This window comes from Cyprinus carpio, chromosome B2, assembly GCF_018340385.1.
Source record: "Cyprinus carpio isolate SPL01 chromosome B2, ASM1834038v1, whole genome shotgun sequence".
Taxonomy (NCBI): domain Eukaryota; kingdom Metazoa; phylum Chordata; class Actinopteri; order Cypriniformes; family Cyprinidae; genus Cyprinus; species Cyprinus carpio.
The window spans coordinates 6,781,110-6,795,545 of NC_056598.1; the positions used below are offsets into that span (position 1 = coordinate 6,781,110).

The 14,436-nt window shown below is 35.6% G+C and overlaps 1 protein-coding gene across 1 annotated transcript; it reads right to left on the minus strand.

The window, feature by feature from the left end:
• Positions 1 to 20: 20 nt before the first annotated feature.
• LOC109047615 (lipoamide acyltransferase component of branched-chain alpha-keto acid dehydrogenase complex, mitochondrial-like) lies at positions 21 to 11,098 on the minus strand. Its single transcript, XM_042717894.1, has 11 exons — positions 10,807 to 11,098; positions 8,748 to 8,871; positions 8,537 to 8,612; positions 5,727 to 5,908; positions 5,503 to 5,627; positions 5,174 to 5,399; positions 3,880 to 4,046; positions 2,983 to 3,060; positions 2,679 to 2,870; positions 2,195 to 2,266; positions 21 to 1,144 (listed from the first exon to the last, which is right to left on the minus strand). Exons 1-11 carry the CDS (start codon positions 10,855 to 10,857, stop codon positions 977 to 979), a joined length of 1,461 nt encoding a protein of 486 aa, XP_042573828.1. The 5' UTR covers positions 10,858 to 11,098; the 3' UTR covers positions 21 to 976.
• Positions 11,099 to 14,436: the final 3,338 nt, after the last annotated feature.

Consider the following 14,436-nt stretch of genomic DNA (forward strand, 5'->3'; position numbering starts at 1 on the left):
AGAGATAGATAGATAGATAGATAGATAGAACATAGTCTTGTTAGGTATTTAATGTTAGTACCTAGTACTTTAAGACCACCTAATATAAAGTGTGACCAAGATGTCTCTCCATTGAAAGTCTTTTCCACCAAAACTTTGAATCTACAAAAACTTCATGAAGAGATCATAAAACTAATCCATACTTAATCCAGGCCTTCTGAAGAGACATGTTCGCTTTTCATGATAAACAGTTTTCATTTAAGCATTTATGTATGAACTTTGATCAAATTGAATAAACTGAAGCTTAAACATGCTCAGGCATGTTTCATGTAATTGTTTGTCAAGATCTTGCATCTCAAAAGCCTAAATGAAATCTGTTCATCATATTAAGCAATTGCGTCTTTCAGTATTTAATGAATTTTACTATGCAAAAAACAATACAGCTTGTCATAAAACCTTTATTCCCCTCACATTTTAGTAATCTATACATGTGGTCCATTTGTTCTTTTAACAGTTATGATGGTCCTTTCTTCAGACACATTGGCACACAAGCGGTTTTAGATGAAGTGGCTGTCTGTCAGCTCAACAGAGGCTTGTGTGAATGAAGTCTCAGAGAAAGTCAGCAGACAATGAGATGTCTGTCCAAGAGCCAATCAGTGTCAGCCTCAGTCCTCTATAAACAAGGCATCAGAAAAACCTACATGTGATTTCAGACCATGCATGATGCAGAGCAAGACAAAAAATTGAAATGTGCAGCGCCTGCTCCTTAAAAGCATTTTCAATAACATAAGATGAATGTTTTGCAATGTCAAGTTACATTTAATCTGAAATAAGGCAACTAGAGAAAGAACTTATAAGTTGTTTTTCCTCACGAATGAATGTGAAAGCAGAAACTTGAGTGTTCACATGATAGACACAACACTGTTTTGCAGCTATGAGTAACCTAAAGACACTCCAAGAAGTAACAGAGAGTGTGATCTGATTTCCAGAGACGTGTTCATTTGAGGTCTAGGACCATGGAAGCTGGGTTCTCCAGGTAAGAGCGCCACAGGTTGGAGAAGCGGGACATGGTGGCACCGTCAATGATGCGATGATCGGCAGACCAGCTGACATTCATGATGTACGCCTTCATGACCTTGTCACAGGAGTTAAATCTGGGCAGCACCTGCGATAAAGCAGAGAAATGGCTTTTAGCTTAAAGGTGAAGCAAAAAAGGTCCATTGTTTACTGTCAAGAGTGTAGCAATGTACGAAGCACAGCTCACACAGAAGTCACTCACAAACAAAGCTGCTTGCTGTTGATTAAAACTTTGACAACCACATGGAGTCCTAATGAAATCCTACTGAAATTTGTTGAACAACGGTAAAGAAAAAGGTGATTTAAAAAAAAAAAGAAGTTCTTAAACTCATGAACTGTATTTATGTTGGTTTCATACAGTTCTGGTAAACTTTTACACTATTACAAGAGATGTGGCTATTTAATGATTCTAAAATGTCCTGTGGTGTAACCGTGAAGTAAAAAATAAATACATATTTTAATAAAACCTTAAATACACGGTAGTGTACATATCGTAGTCAAAAAAAAAAATATATTTCAAATTTTAAATGCATTTATTAGTAGTGTTTTTAGGGAGTCGCACCAAATGACATTTTACAACTTGAGCTAATCTCGCCTTGTCATAAAATGATCAATTTATCGGATATTTTAAGAGACTTTTTGACCTTAAAGTCCACTCTATGATATAATTTTCTGTTTGGGTGTTCATTTATGCATGATGGTTGAATCACATGACTTTAATTTATTGGAAAAAAAATATTTATATATATATATATATATATATATATATATATATATATATATATATTATTATAATATTAAAATGCTGCAAAGCCACATTGTAACTGAAAGAATAAAATAAATAATAATGATAATAATAATATAATTTATTATACAGATTATGCCAAACTAACCTTTTTTTCATGACATCAGGACAGTTGCATCACCCTGACATTTTTTTAGTGTGAGTTTTTTACGAGTTTATGCCCAGTCAAAAGATACTGTTGATATGCTGGGCATCATTTAGGCATATATGCGTTTTTATAATGACAGTCTACACTAAAGAATACATAAAATCAACTTAATTTTTGAAGATCCAATAATTCAATATAAATCACCTCCTTAAATACAAATACATTTTTATTAACAAGCAGCTCACCTGGATCTTTCCCAAAGCTCCGATGGCCACCTCCGGGGGCAGAATCACCGGCTTGGCATACGTCCCTCCAATCTAAACAAAAAATGACTGTTTTAATTCCCTTATGATGAGAGATCTGATCATCGCTAGATAGCAAACAGAAGCCCATTGAAAGCCTGCTGTTGATCGAGTGCTTCGCTCATAAAAGAAGCTCTTAGACTCTCATATATAACCTTCAACACTGACAGCATAATGATCATGAGGCCCAAAACAAGGTGATACAGCGTTCCAGACCAAATACAGTGTAATTTATGCACCTCTAGTGGCGTGAAAAAGAACTGCAATCTGTTCAAGCATCAAATGACGTTATGAAATACAGAGATTTTTCAGAAACCTGTTTAATCACAGTTATTGTCACAATTCAGTTTGGTGGCACTAGAGCTGTAAAAACTGCACACTTGGGAATCTGCATCCAAAGTCTAAAACCAGGCGGGTGGAGTCTCACCGAGCCGATGTTGGAGAGGGTGAAAGTTCCTCCAGTGAGGTCAGCGGTGCCCAGCTGTCCGGCTGAACCCAGAGCCTGCAGACGGTTGAGCTCCACAGCAATGTCAAAAACACTGAGGGCCTGAACGCTCTTCACATTGGGCACCAGGAGGCCCTGAGGAGTGTCCATCGCCAAGCCGATGTTATGAGACGCCTGACAACAATGAAAATGTTACTCATGTTGGGCTGTTTAGGACTTTTAAGCAAACTGTGGCCTCAAAATAAAAGGCTGTGATGTGACTGAAGTGTTTTGGGGCTGGTCTTGCCTTGAATGTGATGTTCTGGCAGCCTTCATCCACAGAGGCATTGAGAATAGGAAACTGCAAGAGCCCGAGTGACGCGGCCTGAACAAAACAGTAAAAATACAAACTATAATTATAATCTGACCTCAAACACCTGGAGTTAAAAGGAATAGTTCACCAAAAAAAGAAAACCGTGTCATCATTTACTCACCCTCGGGTTGGTCCAAACCTGTATGTGTTTCTTACTTCTGTCGAACGTAAAAGAAGAAATTTTGAAGAATGTTGGCCACTGGTCCCCATTCACTCCTATGGTATGTTTGAAAAAAAACACTATGGAAGTCAATGGGTACCAGAAACTGTTTGGTTGCATTCGTCAAAATATCTTCTTCAACGGAAGAAACAAACTCCAAACAGGTTTGGAACAACTTGAAGGCGAGTACATCATGACAGAATTATCATTTTTGGGTGAACTACCCCTTTAATAATTCACTTAGTTAAAGCAAGTGTACACATTTAATATCTCTCGCTCCCTGACATTTCTTACCTTTCGTGGAAATATTTTATTTGAATATTATTTGAATTATATATTTGAATTATACTGACTGCCCAAGTAAAGAGCCATTCCGTTTAAAATTTTTTTTTTTTTTCTGCATTCCAATCAATATCAATTAAACTTATACACACACACACACACACACACACACACACATATATATATATATATATATATATATATATATATATATATATATATATATAAAGTAGTTTTAGTTTAATCATATTTTAATTTCATTTTATTAATTACTTTATTTAGATTTCCATGTCTGGAAAAGTATTTGATCTGATAGCGTGATGGTCCTTGAATGTTTAATGTGTCTGAACAGAAACAGGTGGCAGTGGTGGAAGGTAACGGGAGAGCACCTTGATGAAGAAAGGCATGTAGCTGAGTTTGACACCGCGAGACTCCGCCAGGTCCTTCAGCTCTGAGCGTAACCGCACTAGCTGCGTCAGGTCGACCTCATCACAGTAACCGAAGTGAGGAATCTTCAGAGCAGCAGTCATGGTCTTCACCATGGCCTTCTGGAAACCTGTGTTCATGACCATGTGGAAGAGACAGCCAATCAATGACACATAAGAGTGTCACCATTTAAAAACGGGAGATATATTTTTAAAGTTGAGCTAAAAACATGCAGCAAATTCTTAAGGCCCATTCGCACCAAGGCTGATAATTGTAACTATTAAGTTTTAATATTCCTTCTAATTCTGTGAGAATAGTGACATCAACACCACAATTATGACAATAAAAACACAGAGAAACAACAACACTGGAATCATTTTCAGAATGATTTTTTTTCTGTTTGATGAACAATAAAAAACACTGACAGTCAATCAGAATACACCTGGCTTTCAAGAGCTTGAGTATTTGAAGATGACAGAACCGCAGCACACAATTATATAAACTGAGCATTATTTTGCTTTGCTGTGAATTAATAATTAAGCATTATAGTTATCATTCTTGGTGTGAACGGGTCTTAAATATCTTAAATGTATACTCCACCTCAAAATGAAAATTTTGTCATTAATCACTTACCCCCATGTCGTTCCAAACCCATAAAAGCTTTGTTTTCCGAAGACGAACAAAGCTTTTATGGGTTTGGAACGACATGGGGGTAACTGATTAATGACAACATTTTCATTTTTGGGTGGAGTATCCCTTTAAGCATTTAAGGCAGATGATGGCAAAACTGAAACGCATACATGAACATTTGAGCATTGCTGTGGAGAGTAATATAGTTATTGATATATTTATCTTAGAATTATCCTTTATACAGATACTTTTTGTATTCATGTTTGTTTCATATGGACTCTGAAAATGTCATATGGAGCAACCCAGTAAAAACATTTTCCTCACATCGAATATATGTAAGTGTACACATTATCTTTTGTAAAATAGTTTATTAATATATTTTTCAAAGTATTGAAAATCATGAATGATTAATTCCTAAATATCATTGCATTTTTGGGGGAGTCGCACCACATGACATTTAAGAAATAATAGTAGATAATAAAGGAAGATTGACTTTTTTAATACCTACCCACATAAAATTTCAATATTAAAAAAAAATAAAACCAGAAATTAAAAATATGCTAATCAAAGACGAGGCGTTTTAAATTATTGTATGCATGACCCATGTGCAACAACATAAACACTCACCGTTCAGAGGCTCTGTCCTGTCTTTCCAGGTGAAGACGGGTCTCGGGATCGCCGGAGGAGCCATGATGGGGGTCTTTTCTTTGGGTGGGGTATCTTCAGTGGGTGATGGGGTTTTCTGGACTTCATACGGGAGGATAGCTCCTGTCTGCTTGGCTAAGAAACTGATAATGTCCTCTTTCAAAATACGGCCGTCTTTTCCTGTCCCGACGACCTCACTTAGTTTAATCTAGTAGAGGACAGATTTAGAGATCAGAAATGACCAAGAACACGATAAAGCCACAATGACAGGGTGTTGTAGGTGGTTACAGCCTGATGCAATTCAAAATTACATTGTTCTCCATGGCCAGACGGCGCACCGCTGGTGTCGCCTGGGTTTTTTGGCCCTCGATTTCCTGATGTGATTGCTCATGGGATATTGCTGGAGTCTCTACCACATCTTCCTCTGGGGCGCCCTCTGCAGGACAACAGGACAAACAATTTTAATACACAATGACAGAACTGGAAGGACATTTCAAAGTCAGTATCAAGAATACGATCCACAGCAGTGACTGACCCAGAGCTTTGTCTGTTTCGATGTCCACAAGAGGTGAACCAACATGTGCGATAGCATCTACATCATAATACAGTTTACGGATGATGCCGTCATAACGGCTCGTGATGGTGACAGATGCTTTGTCGCTCTGGACTTCACAAATGCTGTCAAACTGGGAGACTCTGTCCCCTTCTTTGACATACCTGCAGAAAGACAGAGAAGCAAAACAACAGCATACATTTTTTTGGAATATTTATTCAGTATATAATATGGGTCAATCAGTAAAATTAACATTTACTACTATTTTGCACCTATAATGTTTAGGCTGCAACACTATAACAAAGCTGAAACTAGTTTTTTATGCGATGAAAATGCGAGTGCTGACAATGCTGGTGTGTTTAAGTCAGCATGAAATGAAAATTCACCCTATGTATTTTATAAAAGCAAAGTTATAGATCTTGTTATATAGAATTGTAAACAATTCATCTGTTTTATTATGTCTTAGTTATTTTATACTAAACAAAAAAGAGAAATGTTGTCTTTGCAATTAGCTGAAATAACTGATTATGGTTTTAGTTAACAGTAATAAACCTCTCACAAAATGTCACAAAAATCTGTTGCTACTTCCATTTCATTGTGACTTTAAAAATGTGCAAAAATATTATTATATCATAATATTATGTAATATTTAGTGCTGTCAAACAATTAATCGCATCAAAAATAAAAGTTTTTGTTTACATAATGTGTATACTGTGTATATTTATTATATGTATATTAATACAAACACATGCATGTATATATTTCAGAAAAAGTTATGTTTATATATTAAATATATTTATTTATAATATAAATTATATGAATATAAATATAGACATGTAAATAATTTTCAAAATATATACATGCATGTATACAGGTGCTGGTCATATAATTAGAATATCATCAAAAAGTTGATTTATTTCACTAATTCCATTCAAAAAGTGAAACTTGTATATTATATTCATTCATTACACACAGACTGATATATTTCAAATGTTTATTTTTTAATTTTGATGATTATAACTGACAACTAAGGAAAATCCCAAATTCAGTATCTCAGAAAATTAGAATATTACTTAAGACTAATACAAAGAAAGGATTTTTAGAAATCTTGAGCAACTGAAAAGTATGGACATGCATGTACAGCACTCAATACTTAGTTGGGGCTCCTTTTGCCTGAATTACTGCAGCAATGCGGCGTGGCATGGAGTCGATCAGTCTGTGGCACTGCTCAGGTGTTATGAGAGCCCAGGTTGCTCTGATAGTGGCCTTCAGCTCTTCTGCATTCTTGGGTCTGGCATATCGCATCTTCCTCTTCACAGTACCCCCATAGATTTTCTATGGGGTTAAGGTCAGGCGAGTTTGCTGGCCAATTAAGAACAGGGATACCATGGTCCTTAACCAGGTACTGGAAGCTTTGGCACTGTGTGCAGGTGCCAAGTCCTGTTGGAAAATGAAATCTGCATCTCCATAAAGTTGGTCAGCAGCAGGAAGCTTGAAGTGCTCTAAAACTTCCTGGTATACGGCTGCGTTGACCTTAGACCTCAGAAAACACAGTGGACCAACACCAGCAGATGACATGGCACCCCAAACCATCACTGACTGTGGAAACTTTACACTGGACCTCAAGAACGTGGATTGTGTGCCTCTCCTCTCTTCCTCCAGACTCTGGGACCCTGATTTCCAAAGGAAATTAAAAATTTACTTTCATCAGAGCACATAACTTTGGACCACTCAGCAGCAGTCCAGTCCTTTTTGTCTTTAGCCCAGGCGAGATGCTTCTGACGCTGTCTGTTGTTCAAGAGTGGCTTGACACAAGGAATGTGACAGCTGAAACCCATGTCTTGCATACGTCTGTGTGTAGTGGTTCTTGAAGCACTGGCTCCAGCTGCAGTCCACTCTTTGTGAATCTACCCCACATTTTTGAATGGGTTTTGTTTCACAATCCTCTCCAGGGTGCGGTTATCCCTATTGCTTGTACACTTTTTCTTCTACCACATCTTTTCCTTCCCTTCACCTCTCTATTAATGTGCTTGGACACAGAGCTCTGTGAACAGCCAGCCTCTTTTGCAATGACCTTTTGTGTCTTGCCCTCCTTGTGCAAGGTGTCAATGGTCGTCTTTTGGACAACTGTCAAGTTAGCAGTCTACCCCATGATTGTGTAGCCTACAGAACGAGACTGAGAGACCATTTAAAGGCCTTTGCAGGTGTTTTGAGTTAATTAGCTGATTAGAGTGTGGCACCAGGTGTCTTCAATATTGAACCTTTTCACAATATTCTAATTTTCTGAGATACTGAATTTGTTATTTTCCTTAGTTGTCAGTTATAATCATCAAAATTAAAAGAAATAAACATTTGAAATATATCAGTCTGTGTGTAATGATTGAATGTAATATACAAGTTTCACTTTTTGAATGGAATTAGTGAAATAAATCAACTTTTTGATAATATTCTAATTATATGACCAGCTCATTTTTGTTTTTACTCTGGAATATATATTATATATATATATAATATATATATATATATATATACACACAGATACACAGAACACACGCATATATTATTCAAACGAAAGCTTTTATTTTGGATGTGATTAATCGTTTGACAGCACTAATATATATGAATATCAATGGGACATGAAACTACTGGCTTATCAACATTCTTCTTTTGTTTTCATTAGTAGAAACAAACGACATAAGGGTAAAGTAAAAATAAAAAAAAATTCAATTCCGGGTGAACTACCCCTTTAAAATCTGTTGCAGCATTTTACAAGACAAATGACACCAGCTTACCACTCTTTTACTGTCACTTCCATTATGCCCTCTCCGATGTCTGAGAGTCTGAACGACAGCACCTGTCCAGAGGCCACTGAAAGTATAAACAAATGTATACTGCAGCCGTCCAGTTTATTAAGACAGCAATTACATACAGAAAAATCAGGGCTGCTAATGTGTCGTACAAGCCAATATGCCTGTTTGAACATTTCATGCTTGCAGCACATACCATAGCTGCATCTGAAGCCTCTCCAGTGGACTGAAGTGAAGGGTGTGGAGATGTGAAATACAGGGGTCGGTCCAAGAGCCTGGAGCCTGGGGCACTGCTGGAGGCGATGGGATACAACCCGCGGCTGTGATGCACACAAGACAATTAAAACTTTCTGCTCATGCCAATTAATGCTTTAACAAATACATTATAACCCAGGGTTTCAACCTGAGATAAGTGAAAGAAAAAAATAATTAAATAAAAAAATCAATGTATATATTATATATATATATATATATATATATACAGAGCTGGGTAGTAACGGATTACATGTAATCTGGATTACGTAATCAAATTCCAAATCTCAAGTACTTGTAATTAGAGTAAACTACTTTTTAAAATACTCGTAATCAGACTACAGTTACTTTTTATGGATTACATGATTACATATTATTTACACAATGGTAATAAGTTGTTAAAAATTAATTGATTCTCCTAAATTTCCTTTTTTTAACGTTTATATTTTGTCCTAATAATACCTGCCGCTTATATACGTTCGTGATTCTTCTTTCCGGCGGAGAGGGGGAGGGGTGTCAGAATCACGCTCAGAAGAAATCAGCAACAAGATAATGGAAAATAGCGGGTAAAGCAGCCTTTAATCACTGGATGCACAGACATAATTTCATTTTTAAAGAAAGACACGGGAAAAATGTCACTGTTCAGTGTAAGAGCTGCCTACCACGGATTAATTTGCTGTCCACGGAAATCTTTGTCCTAGCAAAGTTATTGCTGTGGGATTTCATGTTCTTTAATATATTTTTGTTATGTTGATTTTTCTTCATTGTTCATTGTTCACGTCTCGCCCCTAGTCAAACACTGCTACGTCACGTAAGAGCAACACAAAACATGAACAAACACTGAACAATTGTTTTTATTAATTAACATTAACACAAATTAATTAATGTATTGTTCAATGTTCGTTTGTATACCGAGCGCAAGGTTTATGCGCATAGGTCATTTCTCCCATTCTTAGTGTGTCTCTGTGGCAGAATTTCAGTGCCTCATGCTGGTCTGGCATGTGTACTACATCGTTTTGTGTCTTTTCCTCATTAGTACTATGCACTTAAAATGTCAGGGGGAGATGGATAGAAATGTCATTGCTGTGTGAATTTGTCTTTTTCCAGAATGTATGTTGGGAATGTTAGCTATTGTTTGATGTTTTTCATTGATACAGTCAATACACTTCTAGTGTTTTTTTTTTTTTTTAAATTTAATATTTGACCTATCAGGGATATTGCTGTAAATTTCATGTTTTTCAATATTGTTTTTTGTAATGTAGCTGTTTTATAATTTACTTAATTCTTAAGTTAATATGCTTTAAAATCATAAGATGTGATTTTGTTTTATTAAGTGTTACTAGCAAACACTGACAGCAAGGTACATTAGTGTTAGTTTTTTTTAAGAATTAACTTTCCATACATTGCACTTGAAAAAGAAGCTATTGTGGCTCTTGTTGGTGAATTAAATATATTTTTTGGAATATATATATATTTTTTTATCTGTCAAAATAGCACAAGATTAGGCTAAATCAGTATATGTGATATCAAATAAGGGTTAGCACAAATGTAATCTAAATGTAATCCAAAAGTAATCAGATTACGTTACCAAAAATGTGTAATCTAAGAGATTATATTACTGACTACAAATTTTGTCATGTAATCTGTAATCAGTAACTGATTACAATTCATAAGTAATCTACCCAGCTCTGTATATAGCCATATATATTATATATATATATATATATATATATATATATATATATATATATATATATATATATATAAATTACATAACATTTCATGACATTCATGACACTAGGTCTGTTTTGTTTGAATAGTGCACGCAGTAACGTAAGTGACTTTAACAGAGGACTGAGGACGGGACTGAGCACCTCAGCAGTTCATTATTATGTTATAAGTTGTGCATGCTCGCTAAAATGATTTGACAGGGTAACTCTGACACTCTGTGCGTTGTATATGTGATACACTTTTAAAGAAAGCATCATTGTTTATAAACTCACCAGACGTCTCAGTATTGTCAGAGAACACCGCACTGGTGTCACCGCCGCCATGTTTGCCCAAGACTCTCACAGAGATGATAAACGCGGGAGATCTCTCGCTTCAAATCAACATCCTAGAACCCCGCGATATCATTAACCAGCTCACTGAGCACATAACAACAGTGTGTAATACAAAAACAACCATACTGTAATGCTTCAACCACTTATTATTTAATAGAAAATGTTTTCGTGGAGAAAAACTGAAGCATGACTTCCTGCATTCGCGAACCCGAGGTGATGTTGAGTTGATCATCTCTCATCTTTGAATTCTCTTGTTTGCTTACGCTCTGTTGACGTCATGCTCACGCCTACCTTGACCAGCCAATAGGCGTTTAGTTCTCTGAAGCATATAAATATGGTTTGGCCGTATCTTAAAATGATTTTAAATTAAAAATGAAATATTGTGTGCTGTCATTACAATGTAAACGACATACGATTTTCATGTTTTTTGTTATTGTTATTTAACTACCTTAATCTCCAAAGCTTTAAATGTGTATTTTTGTTGCAGAACGAAACGTGAAACTCAGTAACGTGTTTACAGACTCTTGTGACAAAGTACACTTTAGTATATTTTAAAAGAGAATACTTCGAAAGAATATACTGTGCGAACTAACTAACTTGACAACATTCCAAAGCACATTTTAAAAGCATACCTGTGTTAACAAACATAGTTATAAAAGTGTACTCTCGTTAGTGGCATTTTAGTTCATAAGTGTTATATTATTCGCAAGTACAGTTTTTTTTTTTTTTAATATAGGCCTACTTTTAAGATTTGAAGTACACTACAAGTGCATATTCAGTACAATAATAAAGCTCAAGGGTTAAAACCTGTTAAAAACAGGAAATTCATGATGGAACCCACAGTGATTTATGGGTTTATGTCATATTTGAAATAATTAAAAATTAATTGTTTTATACCAATTTGAGTTCTGTCACTCACTGAACATATCACTCCGTCTCTGTCCCTCACAGTTCAGCAGTCATTCCTCTGATGGTAAGATTAGTACAGTGCCTTGACCCTGAACTTCTTTTCCACAAAACCTTTAAGCTGCTGCTTAATTGGCTGATTCAAATGAATGGGTTAAGACGACAATAGATGATGAGGTCTGACTGTGTGAGATGAAGTGTTTGTGGATATTCACTCATGCGTTGTGTTTGGTTTGGATGCTTAGAACATTGTTTGACCCATTACTCATTTAATATCACTCCTCTGATGCATTTCTTCTGTGCAATGACATTTTGCCTAAAGGACACATAAGTAATTAGAGTACTTAATTATTAGATCATCATTATTTTTATAACAACTTAATAGCACTTATCACGTCATTTGTTTTAGTACATTTTGACTAACTTTCTAATTATGCAAATTATGCAGTTAAAATGCTGATCAAATCTTACATATTAATCTACTGATAAATAATTTGATGATTAGAACGTATGATAATGATTTTGCATCACGTTTTAGTATAAGAATAATATGACACATTTTATTTGAAAAATAGTCTGTCACATTATATGGAAAAAAGTTAAGGCAGTTGGATATTCAGAAACAAATATTATAAACAAAAAAAATAGTAAAATGTTAGGGATAATGTACAGCTGTTACATCACAAAAAAAACCACAAAAATGCACTCAGTTATTGGGTTTATTTTGCGATAATAACCAGGAACACTGTCAGCTTATTGGACTTATTAATAATTACAGGTGCATCTCAGTAAATTAGAATGTCGTGGAAAAGTTCATTTATTTCAGTAATTCAACTCAAAACTCATGTATTAAATAAATTCAATGCACACATTTTAAGTCTTTGGTTCTTTTAATTATGCTGATTTTGAGATTTTTCACATTTAACAAAAACCAACCAATCTCAACAAATTAGAATACTTCATAAGACCAATAAAAAAACATTTTTAGTGAATTGTTGGCCTTCTGGAAAGTATGTTCATTTACTGTACATGTACTCAATACAGTAGGGGCTCCTTTTGCTTTAATTACTGCCTCAATTCGGTGTGGCATGGAGGTGATCAGTTTGTGGCACTGCTGAGGTGGTATGGAAGCCCAGGTTTCTTTGACAGTGGCCTTCAGCTCATCTGCATTTTTTTGGTCTCTTGTTTCTCATTTTCCTCTTTACAATACCTAATAGATTTTCTCTGGGGTTCAGGTCTGGTGAGTTTGCTGGCCAGTCAAGCACACCAACACCATGGTCATTTAACCAACTTTTGGTGCTTTTGGCAGTGTGGGCATGTGCCAAATCCTGCTGGAAAATGAAATCAGCATCTTCAAAAAGCTGGTCAGCAGAAGGAAGCATGAAGTGCTCCAGAATTAACACTGGACTTCAAGCAACTTGGGCTATGAGCTTCTCCACCCTTCCTCCAGACTCTAGGACCTTGGTTTCCAATCGAAATAAAAAACTTGCTCTCATCTGAAAAGAGGACTTTGGACCAGTGGGCAACAGTCCAGTTCTTCTTCTCTTTAGCCCAGGTAAGATGACTCTGACGTTGTCTGTGGTTCAGGAGTGGCTTAACAAGAGGAATACGACAACTGTAGCCAAATTCCTTGACACATCTGTGTATGGTGGCTCTTGATGCCTTGACCCCAGCCTCAGTCCATTCCTTGTGAAGTTCACTCAAATTCTTGAATCGATTTTGCTTGACAATCCTCATATGTCTGCGGTTCTCTCGGTTGGTTCTGCATCTTTATCTTCCACACTTTTTCCTTCCACTCAACTTTCTGTTAACATGCTTGGATACAGCACTCTGTGAACAGCCAGCTTCTTTGGCAATGAATGTTTGTGGCTTACCCTCCTTGTGAAGGGTGTCAATGATTGTCTTCTGGACAACTGTCAGATCAGCATTCTTCCCCATGATTGTGTAGCCTAGTGAACCAAACTGAGAGACCATTTTGAAGACTCAGGAAACCTTTCGCAGGTGTTTTGAGTTGATTAGCTGATTGACATGTACACCATATTCTAATTTGTTGAGATGAATTGGTGGGTTTTTGGTTAAATGTGAGCAAAAATCATCACAATTAAAAGAACCAAAGACTTAAACTACTTCAGTCTGTGTGCACTGAATTTATTTAATACACGAGTTTCACAATTTGAGTTGAATTACTGAAATAAATGAACTTTTCCACAACATTCTAATTTTTTGAGATGCACCTGTACATGTTAAATTATTTCATTATGTGAGAAGAAAACGACCACACTAATGGAAACTGATGGAGTGTTATTTTAATATTATTTATGTAATTACCTTTTTTTTCTGTTCTGTTTTTCTGAAAATAGTTTTATATTTTACTTTTAGTATACTTTTTTGTAATTTTGATCTGCTGTTTTTTATTTATATTTAGCTTTAATTTATTTTAATTCAGTTTTATGTTTAGTAAGATCAACATCTTTTGAATTTCAAGATTTTTAAGTTTACGGTTTTGGCATCTAATATTTATATTTGATTTTACTTCAGCTTTATTTTAATTAACAGAAATAATTGTTTAATAGTTTAACTTTGGTTAATAATGACAACTGGAAATGCATGGGGCAATGGTCAAAAATAGAGTTTAGCAGTCATACAGAAATATTTGTGTGATTG

Excerpts from the sequence above, each read along its gene's own strand:
- LOC109047615 (XM_042717894.1), bottom strand. The coding sequence starts at position 10,857 with ATGGCGGCGGTGACACCAGTGCGGTGTTCTCTGACAATACTGAGACGT. Across the intron at positions 5,400-5,502 it reads GTCTGGCCATGGAGAACAAT|ATTAAACTAAGTGAGGTCGT; the intron begins GTAATTTTGAAT and ends GTCCTCTACTAG. Across the intron at positions 2,871-2,982 it reads GCCAGAACATCACATTCAAG|GCGTCTCATAACATCGGCTT; the intron begins GCAAGACCAGCC and ends CATTGTTGTCAG.